This window comes from Grampus griseus (assembly GCF_964374135.1).
Source record: "Grampus griseus genome assembly, chromosome: 11".
NCBI classification, from domain to species: Eukaryota; Metazoa; Chordata; class Mammalia; order Artiodactyla; family Delphinidae; genus Grampus; species Grampus griseus.
In genome coordinates this window covers 26,171,567-26,185,961 of record NC_139005.1, presented here as the reverse complement: position 1 = coordinate 26,185,961, position 14,395 = coordinate 26,171,567, and the positions used below count along the sequence as shown (strand labels likewise).

Below are 14,395 nucleotides of genomic sequence, written 5' to 3'. Positions count from 1 at the left end.
TCCTATTTAGAGAAACCTCAAACCAGGCTGGAAGAGTATATTTTGTATAGGAAACTTCAGTACAAAGCAACATTCAGACCAATTTTGAGATTGAAAGCCAGCCATCATCATGTCTTTGAAAAAAAAATCTGTGGTATTTATACGTAAAGTATTATATTTAATACTTCATTAATTAGAGAGTTTACGATATATGCTAAATCCTGTAAATAAAGGCCAATAGTAAGAAAAAAACAAATCCCAGTATTTCCTTAATTGGGAGAGACTTGTGACACTACAGTGCACCCATTTGTTAGGAAATAAACCAGAATAGCCCTTTGTAAGGAAAATGATTTCAAATTAATTAATTAGACACTTAATTGGGAAAATTACCATATTACATCTACAAAATAAAATTTTAAAGATGTATACATTTTTGTTTGTTTTTTCAAACTTCTGAGTTAAGCATTTGATTTCCATGTTTCAATTACTGGTGGGAGGGTATGGGTAAACTGTAAGCAGTAATCAGCCAGGCTAGTAGTACAAATTCCCACAGAAATGGCATCTGGGCTAATGAATACTCACAGGATACCTTGGCAGTCTTTCAAGAATACTTAATACTGGCCTAAATTAACCTCCTGAGTAAATTAGTCTACCACATGCAGTGATGGGAAACCCTACAGTGTAGATGGATGCTCTCCGCACCCCTGCCTGTGCAGAGAGCAATGAGGACCTGTAGGAATCAGGAGAAATGACCACTTTAAATATTTGCACATCACATAAACTTGCTTCAAGTCTTCTACATTCTTCATCACCGACCAAAAAAACTAAACAACAAAAAATACCCTTCTTATTTCTAAGAAACATATATTTTAAAAAAATCTAATGTTCCCCACTGTGAGCTCACTGTCCCCAGACAAATAAAGACCTAGGGTCTCATGGTACTGCCAGCCCTCAGCACACACAGTGATTCAGTGCTTAAAGGGGAAGGAATGAGATAAAAACACATGGGATATCCAGATAACCCTTTTTTAATGGTCTGGAACCACCCCCTGAACTCCTTAGTACACATTTTGATCCCCAGCACTCCAAAACTGGGGAGAAGTGGCAATGATCAATAATAAAATTTCAATTGTGTCAATTTTCTTCTGGATTTTTCCTTTCCACTTTTCATCTTTATATCTATCAAAACCACACAGTCATCCCTCAGTTTCTGTGGGGTATTGGTTCCAGGAGCCCCCGGCAGACCCCAAAATCTGGGTGCTCAAAACCCTTAGATAGGGCTTCCCTGGTGGCACAGTGGTTGCGAGTCCGCCTGCCGCTGCAGGAGACACGGGTTCGTGCCCCGGTCCGGGAAGATCCCACATGCCGCGGAGCGGCTGGGCCCGTGGGCCATGGCCGCTGAGCCTGCGCGTCTGGAGCCTGTGCTCCGCAGCGGGAGAGGCCGCAACAATGAGAGGCCCGCGTACCGCAAAAAAAAAAAAAAACCTTAGATAAAGTGGTTGTAGCATTTGCATATAACCACGCACATTGGCTCATCTTTAAATCACCTCTAGATTACTTATAATATCTAATACAATGTAAATGCTATGTACCTGCCAGTGTGCGGCAAATTCAAGTTTTGTTTTTTGAAATTTTCTGGAATTTCTTTTCTTAGAATATTTTCAGTCTGTGGTTGGTTGAAACTACAAACACAGAACCCATAGATATGAAGGGCTGACTGAAACAGTTCTGGAAGGAGATACCAACTTGAGAAGGGAGAGAGGTGGAAGCATACAACTGGGCTGCCCTCTAAGTTGACGGAGGGTAAGAATCGTACCCTCTGGATTCTGGTACCTCTGTAGCCTAGCACAGTGCCTGGCACAGTTTGATGACCTGATCTGAGAGGTTATAACAGTGTTGAGACAAGAATAGGGTTGTGGTTGAGGAACCACCTTTGAAAAGACCTTGAAATCCAGTCCACCTTTGCTTAACTACCTATGAATTTTATTCATAAATAAATTCTACCAAAAGTACAGATTCAAGAATGCTATTACTAATAACTATAACAAACCACAATGCAAACTGATCAGGAAAATTCAGCAATTAAGCAACCTAAGTCTCATTACCCACAAAATTATTTAAATGTACACATGCAATCTTTTTAGTCAGCTTACAGCAGAATAAAGAAATCAGGTCTTTTTTTTCTTATAATGTTGTTCGTACTGATTTATATTTCATAATCCTCGTATGATTTGAAAGCAGTTTACAGAGAGAGAGATTGATAGAGATTGCAGGGAAACCTTAAGCTTGTATTACAAAACAGGCTCACAAACCCAGGCTTTAATGAGAGGTCAGCGGTTAAACTGATTACCATACATTTAACTTACTCCAGAAATAAATTAACATAGAGCTAAAGTATAAAGTAAGATTTTTCTTATCCAATAAAGCTTTTTGGTAATTATACTACTTCTAGGTTTGCCTTTTAAATTTAGCTGAAATAGGAGGGTTGGGAAATTTCAGCACATAATTAATGTTGGGAGATTGAGGCAAATTTTGACAGTTTCTTTTCTGATAAATATAAGATTTAACCTTAATGGTCAGAAGGTATAGATCCATCTGGAGTGTAACCAAAAATCTTCTTAAACCTCACCTGGTTCTGCTTTAATGTGGACACCAGTTTCTGCAGCGTGATGTTTTCCTCTTCTAGTTCAGTATAGTCCTGAAGGAGGCGGGCCTCTCGGAATTTATATTCTCGGATTTCATCCTTCATCCGTATTCTCTGTAGCTCCACCATCTCATTGTTCTGAAACAAGAGAATAAACAGTAAATACAAAACTTCTAGATTTTATGAAGTGTAGATAAAGTCTTGGTAATTAAAAATAATAACAAAAACATCTCATGGAGTGTAAATTGGTACCACCTTTTTTTGAATAAGGATTTAATGAGATCTGTCAAACTTTAAAAGCACATACACATGACCCAGCAATTCTACAACTAAAAATCATTCTTAAGCATATTTTCTTAGAGGTAAATAAAAATAAATTCATGTATATTTACACAAAGAATTGGAAACAGTCTAAATGTTTGCTAATGGGGGAATAATGAAATAAATTATTATGCATCCTTTAGTGAAGCATTATAAAATTATTTAAAAGAATGAGAAGAAAGGAGTGAGGAGCTTTATGCACTAAAATGTAAAGAGAGCCACAATACATTACGAAATATAAAAGAAAGTTATAGATTAGTATGCATACAATACCAACTTTCCAAACTCCGGGGGGGTCCCTCTGCAAGTTTCAAAATCTTCCAACTAAGCCACGTGGTCTAATCCTGGCTTGGTCCAGACACTCTGGCCTCAGTCACCTGGCTTCAGCCACAGAAGCTTCCTTCTGCCCCCTACCATGTTGGACTTGGCCGCTCATTCCCGCCTTCAGGCTTTTTCACTCCCCCTCCCCGACTCCCTGTCTCCAGATCAAGGGTTCTTAGCCTCATCTGCGCCATGACCCTCTTTGACAACGTGGTGAAGCCGATGGAGCTCTTCTCAGAATGATATTTTAAAGGGCACTGAAAGAGTTCAGAACTTCCCATGCCAACATATGCCACTTTGGTATATTGATTATTTTGAGCTGAAGGCACTTGAGAAACAGCAGATGCAGGAAGGGCTCTCTGCCCTCCCCCTTTCTACCTAAAAGCAGGACATGAAATTTCCCCTGAGAAAAATGCCCTTCCTGTATCAGGAAGAGAACGTTCTTATCACAAGAGACTGGGAATCGATGCTGAAATGGACCCGTACAAACACATCTACTAAAATGATCTTCCATTAGTTTTCCCCATTTAGTTCCTAGTCACTGTTCCACGATATACTGCCCCTAGCCCAAGCTCCTTTGTCTTGTCACATCCCCACAATTTACCCTTCTTTGTGTAAAAAGGTATACAAGCTTTTGGGACTAATGACTTCTGGTCTTCATTTTCCTTTTGAACACTCCCATGTACTTGTAAAAAAATTAAATTTGTAGACTTTTTTCTTATTAATCTGTTTAACGTCAGTTTAATTCTTTATCCCAGTCACAGAACCCAAGAGGGTAGAAGGAAATTTTCCTCCCTTACAGTGTAAAAGACAAGATTACAAAGGACACTGATTATGCTCAAATTAAGTTAATATAATATTTTACAAAATTATGATATGGTAATCAGGTAGATTATGGTAGTGGCCCCCAATTAATCACATTTCCCTATGGCCACACGCAGTGGAGTCTGAAGTCAACCCTGAACTGGCTTCATTGACTTGCTTTGACCCACAAAATGCAGTGGAAGCTTTAGCTCGGAAGGCTAAAGGTCTATCTTTAGGAAGGCTTTGTAGGGACTTCCCTGGTTGTCCAGTGGTTAAGACACCGCATTCCCAATGCAGGGGTCCTGGGTTTGATCCCTGGTCAGGGAACTAGATCCCACATGCCGCAACTAAAAGATCCCACGTGCCACAACCAGGATATGGCACAGCCAAATAAATAAGTAAATAAGAGGCATTGTAGCTCTTGTTCTTTCTCTCTTGGAACACTGCCACCATGTGAAGAAGCCCAGGCTAGCCTGCTGGAGCACGTGGCCCAGCCCATAATCAGCACCAGCTGCCAGGCAGGGGAGTGAAACATCTTGAACTCTTTGGCTCAGTTGAGCTGCCAGATGATGGCTGCCACATGAGTGACCCCATGTTAGTTTGTAAGAACTGCCCAGCTGAGTAGAGCTCAAATAGCTGACCCATAGAATCATGGGGTATTATTTTAAGCCCTTAAATTTGGGGTGATTTGCTACATGGTAACATGTAACTGATACAGTAATACATGTGCTTCTTTATTAGCAGAATGTATACTCAGATCTAGCGGCAGATCTAAGAAATACCATAATTTCAAAGAAATGATGATATTTCAAGATCCTGCAAGAACTTCGATGTGATATTAAAATACTGATCACAAAGTAACAGGTGCTGCTAATGCTACTGAAGTTTGTGGCCTACATTCAAATGGAAGAAAATGCTAAATTTTTTGTCTGAGTTTAGAGAAAATGGAGATGTAATTATTTTTCCCTCCAAGGTTACAGGCCTCCTGAATTCTATCCACAGACTCCCAGGACCCAAGTTAGGAAACTCTTCTGCTTCTATTTGTCATTTAGGTCTCAGTTCAAATGTCGTCTCCTCAGAGAGGCCTTCTCTGAACAGCTAATATAAGACAACTCCCCAACCCCTGCCCTTCAGTCTCACATCATCCTATATGATTTCCTTCATAGATCAGAATTTTAGCACAGAGTAGATACTCAGAAAACAACTGTTGAAAGAATAGCACTAAACATTACTTGAAATTAGTAATTTATTTATCTTTTACACTTTTTACGTGTATTAAATTTCCTTTTCCATCTGAATATAATGAACCTTTAGTGTTTGCCTATGGGTCCCTAATACCTGCCATATTTTAGGCCCTTATAACCATGGAATGAATAACAAAACAGTTACACAAATGGCTAAACACAAAATCTAAAAAAAATCATTGTAAAAATTTATTGTAGGGATTATGGCTTTTTGTCTGCGTTGTTAGAGTGTGGAACAAAGGGAGAACAACACATTTTGAAATAAACATACCTAAATCTGTGAAATGACTGGACTTATTACAGTTTTTCAATATACTGTCAAGCTACTTAGAGGCAGAAACACTACTTTATTCCCTGCTCCTTGGACAATATTTTGCATATGTGTTCAATAAGTGTACAATGAAAAATAGAGTCTGGTTACAAAGCCAAATTACAATATTTCATTAAATTTTATTTTGCAGGTACAGGAAATCTTAATATATTTTTCTGTTTCTTAAAGGTCTACCATTAACTGAATGGGTGATGTATAGTTATTTAGTTTTCCTTGTTTATATGCATGAACATATGAGGAAGCTAATAAATTGGATGCCAGTCATTTATATAAAATTATAAACAAAAACGTTAAGATATAAGAGGTTCTGTAAAATGTGAATATATACAACGTAAAAAATGTTAATGACTAGAAACCTAGCTCGTATACACTCAGAATTAGTCATAAAACCTTATATAGTAAGATAGTAAATGTCAGGACAAATTTAAGGCCATGGCAAAGCTAATGAGGATCACCAACAGATAAATCATAAAATAGCTAATGAAAACTGTTGATGTTAATTAAGGAAAAGGAAGAGCTTGGTGTGGAGACAGGTTAAGTTGAAAGGCTCTCTAGCAATAAAACAGACATAAGACCCAGGGGAAGAAAACTGGTCTCATTTATTTTGTTAGAAACCCCCCTTTTTTTAAAGCATTTTTTAAAAATTTATTTATTTATTTATTTTTATTTTTGGCTGCGTTGGGTCTTCGTTGCTGCGCGCCAGCTTTCTCTAGTTGCAGCGAGTGGGGCCTACTCTTCCTTGCGGTGTACAGGCTTCTCACTGCAGTGGCTTCTCTTGTTGCGGAGCACGGGCTCTAGGCGTGTGGGCTTCAGTAGCTGTGGCACGTGGGCTCAGTAGTTGTGGCTCGCGGGCTCTAGAGCTCAGGCTCAGTAGTTGTGGCGCATGGGCTTAGCTGCTCCGCAGCATGTGGGATCTTCCCAGACCAGGACTCAAACCCGTGTCCCCTGCATCGGCAGGCGGATTCTTAACCACTGCACCACCAAGGAAGTCTGAAACCCATGGATTTTTTTGAACTGCCAAAGATTAAATTTTATGGGCAGTGTTCTTTGCTTCCATAATAATTTTTTTAAATTTCTATTTTTGTTTTTTGCATACTCATCATACATTTATCTCTGACAATTTTTTTCTTTCTGGGATAAGATGGCACTGAGCTCTATTAAAAACCCCCATCAAGAATAATGAAAGTGAGAAAAATAAACCATGAGAGAAAGGGGAGAAAATGGCACAACCAGGAGATCCTCTAGCCTTTCACCTCCAGAGACCTGAGCCCCAGCTTCTCTTCAGAGGACAGAGGATTCCCTGAAATGTTTGGGGTAGACTATCCTCACAGTTTGCATTGCACTTGAGTATAGCAGCATTCTGAGAGTTTTATTTTAATTAACATTGAGAGGCGACTTCCCTGGTGGTCCAGTGGTTAAGACTCCGCACTCCCAATTCAGGGGTCCCAGGTTCGACCCCTTGACCAGGGAACTAGATCCCGCATGCCGCAACGAAGATCCCACATGCCGCAACTAAGACCCGGCACAGCCAAATAAATAACTTTAAAAAACATTAAGAGGAGGGCTTCCCTGGTGGCGCAGTGGTTGAGAGTCCGCCTGCCGATGCAGGGGATACGGGTCCATGCCCCGGTCCGGGAAGATCCCACATGCCGCGGAGCAGCTGGGCCCGTGAGCCGTGGCCGCTGGGCCTGCGCGTCCGGGGCCTGTGCTCCGCAACGGGAGAGGCCACAATAGTGAGAGGCCCGCATAGTGCAAAAAAAAAACCAAGAGAATTTCTTTATGTGGGAATAATAAATTCCCTCTACTATTGGCCAGGAGTAAGAAAATATAAGCACTTATTACTACACAAAGACTAAAGTATAAAAAGTAATATAGTGCCTTCCAGTTTATAACTTAATTATATTCATTGGCCTATTAGATCTTACTAATAACTTGTGTGAGCTGGGTGACAGGTCCCTGCCCACAGCTTACTCATCTGTAAAATGGGGATCCTAATACTTAACATTATATGGTAATTGTGAGAATTTAATGATATAACATGAGGAAATGAGCAGAGATGCCAGACACACAGATAATTTCCTTAACACAGTGGAACACATGCTCTTACAGAGACAGGTTCACATCTAAAGGCTGAATAATGATTACTATTGCTAATTACTCCTGGGTGAGTCAGGAAAAGCTTTATAAAGTAAGTAACATTTGAGTAGAACCTTGAAGGACAAGTAGAGTTGACTAAATGGGTAAAGAGGTGGATGGACTTTCCAGCCAGAGGTAAACTTTTGAACAAAAGGAGAGTCCTATTTGTTTGAGGGCAATGCTAAAATAGCCAATAGCCAGACCAAGCATTTCCTTAGGGCACCAGTGAAGCTGGAGCACTGAGAGAGAGAGAAAGAGAAGAGAGAAATTCAGAAAAATCTAGAAAATAGCCAATTATTTTCAGCTTATGTCTACATTTGGTGTTATTTCATAAAATAAAATGTTAAATTACAGTCTAGTATGGTTAACCTATGAGGTAGTAGGAGGAACCAAAATATTTACAGTGCTTGGAAGCTTTCAAGTTCTTAATCAGGCTGTGGTTTAGGAAATAGTGCAGCTGGGTGTGGCTGGAGCAAAGGAACTTGAGATAGATTTTGCAGGAAATTCTACATTAAAAAAGGAATTTGGGAACCATCAAAGTCTTTTAAACAAAGTAGCCATGTAATCAGACCTATGTTTTAAAAAGTCACTCTGAGAGTTGGAAGGGCGGACAGAGAACAAGCTAAGCAGCCCCTTAACTTGAGGAAAAGGATGAGGAATTTTGAGGGACATCTCAGGATGAACAGGACTTAGTCACTGATTGATGTAATAATAAATGAAAAAAATAAAAAGAAGAAGAGCAAAAAACAATGGCCTAATAAGGATAAAAGTATCAAAATGGAGTTGTAAGAAAGGAAGAAATTTTACAATAAAGTTAATGTGAGAGTTAAAGATGTCTTATTAATAATTACAGGTAGTGTTAATTTGGATAGTCAAACCAGGAATTTCTGGATCTGTGAGTGGAGTGAAGGAAGACAGATGGAGAAGGGAAAGGATGGGGTATGCAGTACTGACTTTCTCACTTCTCTCCTGGAGAGTTGCCACTGCTGGCCAGTTCTGGCACTATAAGACCATAATCTTTACTTTCCTTCTTTTGGCCAAAGATTAACTCTTCTTTTGCTGGTGAGAGGAGTGGACCATAGTTCTTGCCTGACCTCTCAGGTCCTCAGCGTCCTCAACTCAGGTGATCTACTCTCTAACCCACATTACCAATAACTTACCTCCTATTCTTCCAAATCATCTCCAGTTCTCCCAACCCAGCCATTCTTCCACCACATCAAGGTTTGCTATCCTTCGATCTCCAGCTTGCTCATTACCTGCAACCCTGGGTTTTCACTTCCCTCCTTACCCGGGTTTGATTCTACTGGGTTGACCAAAAAGTGTGCTCAGGTTTTCTGTAATATCCTATGGAGAACCCAAACGAACATTTTGGCCAACCCAATACTATCATCACATACTTACTGTCTTGCAAACACATCATAGAGCTTAACTTTCTGCCTTGTTATGCCCAAAGCTAAACAGAACTGGAGAAAATACAAATCCATGCCACATGGTTTCAACTACAACTCACAAAGAGGTAGTGGAATGTAGTGGTGAAGAGTCCAGGCTCGGAACCAAACTTCCCTGGATTCAAACCCCTACTCCAACACTTAGTAACTCTGGCCAAGGTTACTAATTCTCCATGCCTGTTTCTTTTCCTGTCAGGGGAATAACCTCCAGATATTATGTGGATCAGAATGGTGCCTAATATGAGTGGTGAAGTCCTGAATCTCAAACAGGTCTTTGGCACTGTCTAGTGATCATACCGTATATCCACAGTGTAGTAAGTTTCCTACTTCTCTCTTCATACAATCAGTCTCTTCTCTCCCTGAGAATCTTGCCTCATATTTACTTGGGGTGGGGGTGGAGCAGAAGGAGGTATGGCTCCTATTCCCATTCCTGTTACTTTCTTTTAATCTATCAATACTTTATACAGTTTAAAGATAGTAAATCCAGTCTTAAAACAAAACTTGACCTTTACATCCATATTTGTTTCTAGAGTCATGATCGCCCTTTCTCAATCCATTCCAATAAACACTGAACCTGCCCTTGTCAAAGTCATCAATGACTTGCGTTGTTGCCACTGGATTTGGTGCCCACACCTCTGTTTTCCTCTTACTCCACTTCTTTTAAAAAAAAAAAAAAAAATTTATATATTTGGCTGTGCCAGGTCTTAGTTGCGGCACGCGGGATCTTCATTGCAGCATGCGGGATCTTTCAGTTGCGTCATGTGCGATCTGGTTCCCTGACCAGGGATCGAACCTGGGCCCCCTGCATTGAGAGCTCGCAGTCTCAGCCACTGGACCACCAGGGAAGTCCCATCCTCTTACCCCACTTCTTCAACAGCGTTTACCACTCCCTCCTTTTTGAAACTCTTTTTCTTCTATTGGCTTTCCAGACATCTAAACTCTAACCTCACTGGCTGCTTCTTTGCAGTCCCTTCTGACTTCCTCCCCTCCTTCTCAGCTCAACCTCTACTGTCAAGTGTTCCAAATCTATATTGAGCCCCTCCCTTTTCTGGCTACTCTCCAAAGGCAACCTCATCCAGGCCTCTAGCTTTAGATATACCACCGATATGCTGATGATTCTCGAATCCCCACCAGGGCTAACAGAACCCTATGGGACCTGACTCTTGCCTCACATAAAGTGCTCATCCTGCATCTTTCTCCCAAGGACACATCATGCCCCCAATCCCCAAACTTCTGGTTCTTTAACAATCTCAAGCTGGGTCCTGCTTTAGAGTTCTTGCACCAGCTGTCTCTTCTGCTTGGATTTCCTTCTCCTGGTTCACATTGTCTGTCTCTTCATTAGGATCTCAACTTAAGTGTCATCTCCACAAGATTTCCCTGACCACTCATTCTAAAGTAGCTGCCCAGTCACACTCACATAACCCTGTTTTAATGGTCTGAAAAGTGTTTATCACTATTTGATTTATTTGTTTGCTGGATATTGGCTATTTTTCCTTCACTAGATGTCAGAAGGAACAGATGTCCTTCACTAGTTGTCAGTAATTCATCCCCACAGTACCCCAGAATCCAGGGGAGCCCGTCACTCATGGTAGTTGTATCCCACAGCTCAGACTCATCACTTCCAGCCTGAGTTGGACTGGTGGTAATGTGAGGAAAGCTGGGAAGTCTCTGAAGGATGAGCTTAGCTGAAAGTACAGGTGTATTTGTACATTTCATATCTGTTCATAGATTGGGAAAAAAAAAAAAGCACACCTGCAAAGCAGGCCCCAGGTAAAATTCTCCACTGTTTAAAAACCCTTTTGGTGACACACATTCTGTGCATATTTATACTTTATCCCATCTCTGTGGAAATTTGTACCAAGAAGAGGGTTCGATAAACATCTCCTACAGACATAGATATATACTATAGGACTGACACGACTTGTTATACTCTCTCTCTTAAGAATGGGTACAGTTAATGAGGGACATCAACACTGTGATGTCTCCATGCTATCAGCCAATAATAAGCTGATGGACACTGGGACCTTCCTCCGAAATCACAATAAGGGAAGACCAATTGCTCTATCAGGCAGTCTCGTGGGTTTCACAGTCTTCACGAGAGCTATCGATGAAGAAAAGGAGGTGTCCAGAGCACCATACAGGCAGCATCTCCAAGTGCAATCCAGACTTAATAACTGGGAAATAGCTAGGACAAACAAACAAGGTGAGTTTGAAATGTGGCTTAAAACAAACATGCTCAGTGAGAAAATGGATAAAAAGAGATTTGCCATGGCTGGGAAAGAGTAGTAAAGGAGGAGAGGATTGCCACTTCAGGACAGCATTGCCCATAGTGAGCTCTTCATTAGGCTAGTTCTGTGCAGGGTTACTGGGAGTTGCTCAAACATAAGTTTAGGAAATATAAGTTAAAGTTACACATGTATTTTTTTCTGTTGGACTTCTCAGAGCCCTTAATATGCTAGCATGTATTGAGACTTTGTAAGAGTAAGACGTGGTATGCAGCATTTGCTAAATTTTTTTGACTACAAGATCTCCGCCTTTTAAAAGGAGCATTTTGATCAATCCACAGACCATGTCCTTGGAAAATGTTACTCTGAGACAGTAGAAAATGATAGTATCTGTACAGCTGACTGGGGTAAACCACCAAGCTCTTTATAGCACAACTCCAGATCCCTTCCAACTGCTGAGGGCTGAATGGATCATCAGATTTAAATAATGACATAAAATTAAAAGCAAAGGAGTGAATAGATATAAAAATGGGTGAAACGGGCTCCCCTGGTGGCACAGTGGTTGCGAGTCCGCCTGCCGATGCTAGGGGACACGGGTTCGTGCCCCGGTCCAGGAAGATTCCACATGCCGCGGAGCGGCTAGGTCCGTGAGCCATGGCCGCTGAGCCTGCGCATCCGGAGCCTGTGCTCCGCAACGGGAGAGGCCACAACAGTGAGAGGCCGCGTACCGCAAAAAAAAAAAAAAAAAAGGGTGAAACAAGATGATCAGGTCCTGACTGGCAATGACTATACAAGAGTAATAAAGCCATAACGAAAGCAAGATTCCATAATTCTCACTTTGAAGGTATCTGCAAATCTTGTTCTGAAGAAAGCGGCACCATGAAGGGTTAACTATCCTTGACTGAATTTGAAGCAATATCAGCACCTTTCCCATGGGATATCAGCCTCCATTAGAAATCAAGGACCAGACATTTCACAAGCAGTTCACATTTCAATGCCTCATTTCAAACATTTCTCATAAGCAAAATCTTGACAGCAACATAAAATCCACCCTTTTATTGTAAACATTTGAAACAAATGGCACAAAATAAATAACATATGACTGATTTTCTTATACCCTGATTTATAATTTTTTCTTCTTTTACTTGTATAAAAAGGACATTAAAATAATACATATTTATTCTAAGTAAAAAAAAATAGCTTAATAAACATTTACATTGCATCTTAGTTGGGTGGAACATGTGTTTTACAGAAAACATTTTGTGTAAAAATTTTTTTTGGTATCAACTTTATTACGATATAATTCATATACCTAAAATTCACTCATTTAGAGCATCCAATTCAATAGTTTTTAATATAGTCACAGAGTTGTGACCATCACCACAATCAATTTTAGAACATTTTCATCACCTCAAAAATAAATTACAGGGAATCCCTGGTGGTCCAGTGGTTAGGACTCTGCACTTTCACTGCCGAGGGCACAGGTTCGATCTCTGGTCAGGGAACTCAGACCCCACAAGCTGCTCGACACAGGAAAAAAAAAAAAAAAAATCCATGTCCATTTCGTATAAATGGAATCATGTATGTGGTCTTTTGAGACTATGTGTAAGATTTTTAATAGTTTGGTTACTACTGATAAAATATCTTTGTTTTGCAAAGTGTATAGACAGTTTTGCTGCAGCATGAATGTATTTCACATGATAATAAGCAAATTGTGCTGGCAGTATCTAGCATATATCAGATCCAGTAATTGAGTTATTATGTTTCACAAAGTAGTATGATCGTTTAAAGTTCACTCAGTGGACTGGAAGTTATTTTTTAATCAGTGAAAGTGTGGCTTTGTGACCTGGGTATTGTAACCTGAATATACTGATTTGTTCTGGAATGAGCTTTTGCAGATATAAAATACTGGAATCTTTTCTTCTTTCCATAATCAAACTTGAAGTCAGGAAACCATGATCATTTCCCAAAATAGTCTAGTTACCCCTTGCTTACTTGCTTGATTTTTCTTTTTAAAATTTCTCTTTTTTAAATTTAAAGATGGCAGGACAATTTTTCTTTACTGATAGTATCTCCTTATAATTATGAATATCCATGCTGCCCTGATTACACAATTACTATAATAATTTATTAAATGGAAAAGGGAAATTTAGATAATACATTAAACAGATTTGAAATCTAGATTGTGCAATAAACATCTGAGTTCACAAATATTCCAGAAATAGTTCGATCTCTAGCAAATATCCTTTCACTGCAGCTTCACAGACTTTATTGTGACCTTGCTGTAAAGAACGAACTAACCCAACAGATAAACAGCATCAATAGTCTCAAAATCATTCATTATAATAATTAATTTTAATGCCTATCACCATGGGAACACACTATATAAAGATGTTTAATGAGAAGAAACACCATGAAAGAGAAAGAAGTGATCAAAAATGGAAGTAATGGTGTGTACTTAAAGTGATTTTTTTAAAAATGGAAGTGAACATTGAAATAAAGAAAAAATTTGGAGGGATGAGAAAGGAGAAGGGATTAAAAATGACAAAATGCGAGATAAGTATCATGAGGAGAAAACGCTGCACAGAAAGTGGGGGAATTGATATAATTTATAACTTGATTGGAAGATACAAGTTAACCCCTTAAGGGACTAAAGGTCATTAGAGACACTATTTTTGTTTATTCCTTAGGTATGTGCATATAGTAGAGGCTGACTGATTGGTTATTCATCCAGATGGTTTCTGAAACTTTTACAGGATATCTGGCTGGTCTGACTTGGTTGTTTATTTTTATTACTACAAAACACCTTTATTATCCAGGAAACAAAGTTTAGCCCAAACATTGGTAATAAAGAAGAAAGCCTAAACTATTAGTGAATATAGTTACTCAAATTAAGTCTTCAATATATGGAATAGTATAAAAAATAGCAGCTTCAGAGAAGC

General features: G+C 39.6%; 1 protein-coding gene across 3 annotated transcripts in view; it reads right to left on the bottom strand.

Annotated features, from left to right (window-relative positions):
- Nucleotides 1–14,395, bottom strand: part of BICD1 (BICD cargo adaptor 1) — a 206,745-nt gene that overhangs the window by 62,897 nt on the left and 129,453 nt on the right. For all 3 annotated transcript variants that reach the window (XM_082665691.1, XM_082665689.1, XM_082665690.1), the window contains exon 3: nucleotides 2,609–2,761. In XM_082665691.1, the coding sequence (XP_082521817.1) occupies nucleotides 2,609–2,761 (153 nt within the window). The remainder of the gene's footprint in view (nucleotides 1–2,608; nucleotides 2,762–14,395) is intronic.